This window comes from Camellia sinensis, chromosome 5 (genome assembly GCF_055761805.1).
Source record: "Camellia sinensis isolate YWXY chromosome 5, ASM5576180v1, whole genome shotgun sequence".
NCBI lineage: Eukaryota > Viridiplantae > Streptophyta > Magnoliopsida > Ericales > Theaceae > Camellia > Camellia sinensis.
The window spans coordinates 150,219,097-150,228,267 of NC_138965.1; the positions used below are offsets into that span (position 1 = coordinate 150,219,097).

The 9,171-nt window shown below is 33.5% G+C and overlaps 1 protein-coding gene across 3 annotated transcripts; it reads left to right on the plus strand.

The window, feature by feature from the left end:
• The first annotated feature begins 1,729 nt into the window (after positions 1 to 1,729).
• Positions 1,730 to 9,171, plus strand: LOC114298558 (nuclear transcription factor Y subunit C-3). 3 transcript variants are annotated; one of them, XM_028243154.2, is made up of 4 exons: positions 1,730 to 1,991; positions 2,135 to 2,184; positions 7,270 to 8,072; positions 8,892 to 9,171. In XM_028243154.2, exon 3 carries the CDS (start codon positions 7,276 to 7,278, stop codon positions 8,041 to 8,043), a length of 768 nt encoding a protein of 255 aa, XP_028098955.1. In that variant the 5' UTR covers positions 1,730 to 1,991; positions 2,135 to 2,184; positions 7,270 to 7,275; the 3' UTR covers positions 8,044 to 8,072; positions 8,892 to 9,171. The 3 variants fall into 3 exon arrangements, with proteins under 3 accessions (XP_028098955.1, XP_082726262.1, XP_082726263.1); XM_082870136.1 differs by having other exon boundaries at positions 1,744 to 1,991; positions 7,270 to 8,076; XM_082870137.1 differs by having other exon boundaries at positions 1,819 to 1,991; positions 2,135 to 2,245.

The following is a 9,171-nucleotide window of genomic DNA, read 5'->3' on the forward strand; positions in this document are numbered from 1 at the left end:
CGGGCTTCAGGCCGCCTGCGGGCCACGGACCAAAATTACACCTCTACTCAAGATTGGGATTATCCTAACCTTATCAAAATAAAATTAAAACAAAATTAAAATAAAAGTTATAATTTATATAATTTTAGTAAATTAAAAATAAAAATAAAAATCCAATTTATTCAATTTATTTAATTAAAAGTTAAATTTATTTAAAAGTTCAAATTAAACTAAAATTACAAAATCTCAACTAAAAATTAAAATAAATTTATATAATTTTTTATTGATGTATTATTTATTTAATTTTTTAAAAGTTGTAGTAAAAAAATTAAATAAAATAGGATACGCATCGGATTAAATAAAATAGTCAAATCTAGACATCTAATTCTATGACTAAACAAACATATGATATAAATTCAGTTCAATTAAATAATCCGGGGACAATATATTCTAAAACTAACAATTCGGTGGATTACAAAATCCCCCTTATATAGTCTATCCAAACAAACACACATTTGTTTGGAGGGATTGGGATATGACTCACAATTCTGTGGATGGAATAGTCTATTGTTTGATTCAAAAATTTTGCATCGAACTGTGAGTCCATCCGGACTAATAGTTCTCTATATATGGAGCAACTCTATCCCAGGGGAGTTGTAGGACAGAAAGCTCAGGATAAGTTCAAGTTTGGGATTATTCTAAGCTTATTAAAATAAAATTAAAATCTCATTTAAAATTAAAAATAAAATTAAAAGTTCCATTTATTTAAAAGTTCAAATTAACATAAAATTTAAAAAAATCCCCACTAAAAATTAAAATAAATTTATATATTTTTTATTGATGTACTATTCAATTTTTTAAAAGTTCTAGTAAAAAAATTAAATAAAATATGATATAAATCAAATTGAATAGAATAGTCTAATCCAAACATCTAATTTCTTGACTTGATAAACTATGCTCCATTTGGCAAGAGCTTTTTTGGCTATTTTAGCCACAAAAGACAAAATAAGCTATTTTAGCCACAACAAACAAGACATTACATACAACCCATAACCATTGTACTCTTCTCTCACAAAAAAAGTCAAAAAGTCAAAAAACCCTTCTCAAATCAAGTTTTTTAACCCAGACTAAAACAGCCAAAAAAGCCAAAAAGCCAACCCACTTCCCAAACGGAGGCAAATAGTCTAATTTAGACATCTAATCAAATCCAACCAAATAGTTCAAAGACAATGTATCTCAAGACTAACAGTCCGGTAGATTACAATTCCTATTTATGCAGTCTGTTCAAACAATCACACCCTAAAAGAATATTAAAAATTTAAAAATATTAATTTTATATATTAATACTATTTATAGTAACTAATCTGGTGATATATAAAGAAATACTCTTTATTATAAATCATTGACTTAATACAACCATACTAATAATGGCCCCGTTTGGTAGAGTTGTGGGAAAGTGATTATAACTTATAACTTAACGGCTTATACCTTATAACTGTGAATATAAATTGATTTTTGACTTATAAATTAAGTTTCTTCTTTCCCATTTAAAGAATAAATTAATTTTTAACTTACAAAAAATTATAAATTATATTAATAAATTAAACGAAATATATCAAAATAATTTAAATTAAACTAAAAATTAAAATAAGTTAAAAATAAACTCCCCCAAATAGGGTCAATGGAGCCGAACCAACGTAAGCTAAGGTATACATATATATATATATATATATATATATATTTGTAATTTAAAAATTAAAAAAAAAAACAATTCAACGAGTGAGTGCATTGAGACAAGAGGTGGTGTGTAAAAAGAAACTCCCCGGCATACAATAGAGAGAGTCAGAGTCGAACTCTCGCTTTCTGGGGTTGACAAACAAACAGACAATCTTCGTTGCGGTTTGCTGGGTTTGGTTTGGCACCTGAGAGAGCGCTTCTCAAACCCTAGGAAAAAGGGTCTGTCGTCAACTGTACGGAACATTAAAAAAAAAAAAAAAAAAAAAGCCCAGAAGGTATAGAGTGGTTTGATTAATTAATCCATGTTTATTCAAAGATTTTCAATTTTCCCTTCTTTTTATTTTTATTTTCTGGGTATCTGTACTTTTTTATGTTTTAGTTTCAAGCATTCTGATCTGTTTTTGGATTTTCTTTTCAGGGTTTTCAATCTCTGTGACAAGATCAGCAACACAGATCTCAACAACGAGGGTACCCTTTTTCTCTCTCTTTCTCTCTCCATTTAAAATAACCATTGGAGATTTGTATCTATGTATTTGTTCTTGCATGTATACATTTCGATTATTTCTGTTCTTTTTGATTTGGTTATCAATGTTCAAATCAACATGTAATTTGAGAAAAATTGGGGACTATTTTTTTTTTTTTGGGGGGGGGGGGGGGGGGGGGTTGTCACTAAATTGCCTTGAAGATCGCTTTTTTTGTATTGATTTACAAGGGTTTGGGTCCTCTCCGAACCGTTTCGACTCTTCCGCCTTCTTGTGATGATTCTATGAGTTGTTTGGCCATGAAATTGTTTTTGATTTGAACCCCTAATGGCTTGAAATGATGTCCCTTCCATTTTCAGAGCTGATATCCACATCCGACATCACAATTCGGAGGATTCTGAAAGTTAGAAGTTATGGTGTGGAGATGGTCCTGATCCATGTTCGCTATCGAGTCAGTTGAGTTAAAACATTAAGTAAGGCCATTTTAGGGCATAATAATTAAACCCATTTTGATTTTCTTCCTGGTGATATGATTTTTTTGCAATGACTTTAATGCGACATACAATCTTCCATTTTGTATGTTGCAGTGCCCCTCAATTTTAAATTGATAAATCAAATTCCATTGTGGGGAAAGTGCTCCACTTCCATCCGTGGGCTTGGTTATTTGGAGAATTTATTGGGGCAAAACTTTTAGCTCCTTTACACATCTTTTTGGTTAAGAAAACTTGTCAAACACTTTGGAAGATTGATTCTGATCAAAGGAATGTTTTTGGGGAAGACATTTGTGGGGCTTGGATTTTATGTGGTTGGCAAGTGTTAATCATTATTGATTAGTTTTAGATTTAATTTAAAAATAAAAATGAAAATAAAAACCTAATCTACCAACGCTTCTTTAATAACTTCAATTAAATGTTAGCAATTGACTATACTTCAATTGCATTGTTTCTTTATCACTCAAGATGTTTTAACCTTGTTTACTTGGTTTATATGTGTTTGTCAACTCAATTGCAGAGAGTTTAGCTCAAGGTTTTGAAAAGCGGTTGTAGTCGCCGTCTATGAAGCACGGACACGGACACGCATACGGACACGGACACGGACACGGGACACGGGAATTTCTAAAAAATGGGGACACGGACACGGCAGGGGACACGGCAAATTTTTAAATTTTTTTATAAATATTTTTATTTGAATACATATTAATTATTTTATTTATTTATTATATTTTTAAATAATGTGTTGTAATTAATTATTTTATTTTACATACATGTATTTATTTTTTTATTTATTAATATGTATAAGTATATATTATCTTATAATATGTATTATCCATTATCTAATGAGTATATTTATGTTATATAATAACTATTATATAATATATAATAAAATAATAATAGTTATTAGTTATATATATTATATATGAATATATAATAATAATAATAATAGTTATTAGTTATATATATTATATATAGTTATTATATATTAGTTATATATATTATATATAGTTATTATATAATAAAATAATAATAGGTATTAGTTATATATATTATATATGAATATATAATAATTATAATAGTTATAATATCAATACATGAAGCCAGACGGAAGAGAATCGAGAGAGAGGGAGACAGAAGCAAGGAGCCGATCGCGATCAGAAGCGAGAGAGAGGGAGACGATCGCGATCGCGATCGCGATCAGGATCAGAAGCGAGGGAGAGAGAGAAGGAGAGAGAGAAGGCGAGAGAGAGAGAGAGAGCTCTGCGAAGGCAAAGGCGAGACAGAGAGAGAGCTCTGCGAAGGCGAAGGGGCTGGATCGAAGGGGCTGGATCGTCGAAGTAGAATGGGGCTCTGGATCGTCGATCGAAGTCGAAGGGCTCTGGATCATCGCCGACCAGGTTTGTTCTCGTTTTCCCCCTTTCAGTTACTCTTCTCGCCGTGTCCATGGCGTGTCCAGATTCGGACACGCGTGTCACCTGCAAAAAAATAAATTAAATTAAGGGGACACGCCAGATGCCGTGTCCCGTACGTGTCCCCGACGTGTCCCCGTGTCCCCGGCGTGTCCCCGTATCCGACACTGCCACGGCTTCCATTTTGCCGTGTCTATGCTTCATAGGTCGCCGTAATGGTAGCAGTGGTGCGGTTGTGGTTGCGGGGTGTAAAGGCCGTAGTGTAACGGTTGCGGAAACTGGAATCGTGAATTTTTTTATTTTTCACACAATTTGAAAAAAACTTACCGATACACATATTTTTTTTCCATAATCATATTTATTGGGTTTTAAAATAAATATTGATCAATTTTTGTAAGTTTTTAAGTATGATCCAATATATTTCATATTTTTAAATCACTATAAACTGAGTTTTTTACATTTTATTTTAATAATTAATAACTTTATATGTCATAAATCCATATTACGTTTGTGGCACAAAAAAAAAATTATTAGACTTAGATGTATAAAATTATTTTTTTAATTATTATACTTGTGGAAGCATATGCAAATGTTGACTTGAATAGTTTTAAATAACAAATTATACATGCTAATGTAATTATATAAAAATTAAAAAATAAATTATAAAGATTTTTTTTAATTTTTTTTTAAGTTTAGATCACTTGAATATTTATTATCTTTTTGGATAACCTGTAAATAAAAATAAAATAAACTAATAAAAAAAATTGACATATATAAAATATGTATTAATATTTAATTATAGGAGTTATGTTTTGTCGATATTTTACAAAAAAATTAATCACTAACTATTATATATAAGATAAACAATGATAAAAGTAAGAATAAATAAAAGTCTAATTATATATATTTATTTTAATCAAGCCAAATAGATAATAACTACACTTATTATTATTATTATTATTATTATTAAACAATATATAGATAGACACATAAATAAAATGGTTGAGTGATGGCAGTTGAATATAATAGCATAGGTCTTACACCTTTAACAAATTAATAATATGTTCTTCATCTTCTCTCTTCTCTCTCCTCTCTCTATCTTTTACTCCTCCATCTTCCCTCTTCATCTTCCATCTTCTCCCTCTATCCTTTGTTCCCTATTTTTAGCTTCTTTTTTTTTTTTCTTTTTTCGAAAGAAGCAGTTTGGAACCATTACGTAACGGTGTGTAACAGGCCGTTATAGCACTGTAGCACCGTTACGACCGCTGCGGCAGTCGCTACGGTCAACATACTTGTAAATCTCAATCACACCGCAAAAGCGGCCGTAACGGGTGGCGGTAACCATCACAACTGTTACGTAACGGCGTTGTAATGGTTGCAGCCGCTTTTTAAAACTTTGGTTTAGCTCGATAATCATTGGGAACCACATAACAATCACTTTTCTATAATTAAGATCTATTTTCACACGGAGAAGAAAAGACATATGTCCTTGCTTTTTCTTTCCTTTTTCGGTCATGTCCTTACTTTACCTACGAGAAAACAAGGACATTTTCTATCAATGGAAGAGCTTGTGATAAAATTGGTCTGTTTTGGTCCATAACTAAGATGATAAGAAGGGGAAAGAGCGGATCCTCTTGATGCAACCCCTTGGAAGTCTAAGTAAGATGGTGTTGAGGTCTATGTACGTTGGTTTTATAGAGGGCTTTTTAAGTAGGGGTGTTGGAGGAAGCTAACCTGATGATCTCTCGTTTACTTTTTGTTGATGACACCATTGTATTTTAGTTGAGCAAATCCAGAGTAGTTGTTCTACCTTTGATTTGTCCTTTCGTGTTTCAAGGCATTTTTAGGGTTGGATGTGAATTTGAAGAAATCAGAGCTAATCCCGATTGGGATATCCCCAACGTTGAGTCTTTGGCCTCTATTCTTATTTGGGTTGGGCTATATACCATCTACTTATTTGGGTTAATCTCTTGGATCATCATTCAAATCTACATGAGTTTGGGAGACTAGTAGGTAGGGTTGCAAACGAGTTGAGCTGAGTCGAGTTTTGTTGAGTTTGAGCTTGGCTCGTTTACTTATCAAACTCGTTTATTGAGCTCGAACTCGGCTTGATAATATTTATGAAACTTGAGCTCAGCTCTGCTCAGTAATTATTATTATTATTATTTACATTATTTAAATAAAGTTATTTAAATAAAAATATTATTTAATACATAAATAATATATTTATGCTATTATTTATATATTTATATATTATTTAATAGATAAATAATATATTTATTATATAATTTAAATAAAGATAAACGAGCCAAGTTTATTCGAGCTCGAGCTCGGCTCATTTACTAAATGAGCCAAGCCAGCCCGTGAACAACTCGGTTCGTTTGTAGTCCTATTAACAGGATGGAAGAGATATTATCTTTCGGAAAGAGGGATACTTTGATTAAAAGTACATTGTCAAACCTACCTGTGTACTTCATGTCTTTATTTACCATTGTAGTCTTTGTGGCTAGGGCCTTGAGAAGATGCAGCGATATTTTCAATAGGGTGGTAGAGGTGAAGAAATTAAGTATCATCTTGTGGATTGGGATGTACGTAAACCTATCAAAATGCAAAGGGGTTTGGGGATTAGAAGTTGGATATTTTTAATGAAGCTTTGTTGGGAAAATGACTATGGAGATATGCAGTGGAACGGGATAGGTTTTGGAGGCAGGTTGTACCAACAAAATATGGAATGACTTAGGGTGATTGGGTCTTGCTAGAGGTGCGTGGGTCTTATGGGAAAGAAGTCATTTGAAGGGGATTACAAGGGTTTGGGATGAGTTTACAATTACTTACCAAAAAAAGCATAATGGTATCAATAATTGTTTTCTTCCTTGTACATTGTTTAACTAGAGGTAGCCTTTCTTTATCGTATTCATGGGATTTCAGATTGACATGAATTGTTTTCTTTATTATACTTTGTTCAACATTGACTCAGGTTTTGGCAGCAACGGTATCTTTGTCAGCAAGAAATTTAGTTTATGTAATTAAAATGCAACTTTATTCTCTCTCTCTCTCTCTCTCTCTCTCTCTCTCTCTCTCAATGAAATAAGTACTTAAGTAGTGTTTAACTTTTTCAATTTTGCATTTATTGAAATTGTATACATTTTTCCTTTCGAGCCTCCACAGGACAGAATGGATCAACAAGGGCATGGACAGCCACAAGGAGCTCAGCTGCATTACGGCACGAGCCAATTTGAACCAAACCAAGTTGGTGGGACCCCTAATCGAGGACCAGTTGTTACGTCGGTTGGGCCCACACAATCTCCTAGTCAGCCAGGAGGAGCTCAGCTTGCACAACACCAGCTCGCGTACCAACATATCCACCAACAACAGCAACAGCTATTGCAACAACAACTCCAATCTTTTTGGGCGAATCAATACCAAGAAATCGAGAAAGTTACTGACTTTAAGAACCACAACCTTCCCTTGGCAAGGATCAAGAAGATCATGAAGGCTGATGAGGATGTAAGAATGATATCGGCTGAGGCACCAATAGTGTTTGCCAGGGCGTGTGAGATGTTCATCTTAGAGTTAACTCTGCGATCTTGGAATCACACAGAGGAAAACAAAAGGAGGACACTCCAAAAGAATGATATCGCGGCAGCGATCACAAGGACTGATATCTTTGATTTTTTGGTTGACATAGTGCCAAGGGAGGATCTGAAAGATGAAGCACTTGCATCGATCCCGAGAGGAACGATGCCTGTTGGGGGGCCTGCTGATGCATATCCTTACTATTATATGCCACCTCAGCATTCGCCTCAGGCTGGAACTCCGGGGATGATTATGGGCAAGCCTGTTCTGGATCCTGTTATGTATGCCCAACAGCCTCACCCCTACATGGCTCCACAAATGTGGCCACAGGCACCACAACAACCACAATCGCCCACGGATTCTTAGTCGCTGAAGCATATACAATCTCTGGAAAAGTGTGTGAGTTCATTTATGTTCATTAGTTTCATTGTTTTGTGTTTCAAGTGGAATATTATAGCAGTTTATTACATGTTCACTGCTGCTTCTATTGCATGTTTTGCCCTTGCCCACTTCTGGAATTTGTCTTTAATCCTCTCCAATGATTCTTTTCTGGTGAAAAGTACATATGGTGATGGTTTAGATAAACAAGGTTTATCATTTTTGCTTATAATGCTGCGAGGTATTTCTATGTTGTTCATTTATTTTTATACAATACACGAGTAACAGGACTAGGCATTCTTTTTTGGCAATCCTGATTACTCTTGTCCCTTTTTGGAACTGCTAGCAATATGGACTTAGAAACATGTTTTTGACATATGGACGTCAGAAATAATATATATATTTGTAAATTCTTCAAAAAATCTATGCAGTAGTTATAAATGAGGTCTGAGCTAGGCCTCATAGCAGGTACCACCAAAAGTGGGGGGAAAAGTACTAGAAAGTGAAATTTAAAAGCCTTATAACCGTCTGGACTAATGTTGCGAGCATTTCTATGTTCTTTGTATTATCAGAAACTCACATATTCGCGAAAATAAATAGCAGCTAAAAATGAATTGCCATGTTTACAAATGAATTTTTTTATTTTACTCAACCTTGTAATAACTTTTTTCCATCCTTCCCAAATTGACATGTGAAGAAGATATTTTTTTTTCACATTTGGTTTCTTTTTTTTTGGGTGGGTTTTTTCAATTCTTTGTATTTCTCTTGCATGCAAATTTCTTGAATATGGGAATGCAAAACTGTTATTGATTGAAGCATGTTGTGACTTTTGGCAGAATGGAAGGAGAGAAGTCTGGTTACATAAAGTGCACCCCCAGATGTGATCTGCTAAATTAGATGAGGACTTTGGTATAATATGGCAGATCATTATACTGCTGGTGTTTGTGTTTTGTTTTTGTCTTTTTGTTTTGGTTGTTTACCGTGTCATTTCCGCTGAAAGTATAATTAGAAATATTGCCCAAGCATAATGCTTTGGCCTACTACAATTGCAAAATCCAAAACTGAATGGTAATATCTAGTATATTTGATAGTTGACTAGTGAATATTATTGCGCCA

What these genes read in the sequence shown, in the direction of transcription:
- LOC114298558 (XM_028243154.2), top strand. Translation starts at nt 7,276, where the DNA reads ATGGATCAACAAGGGCATGGACAGCCACAAGGAGCTCAGCTGCATTAC.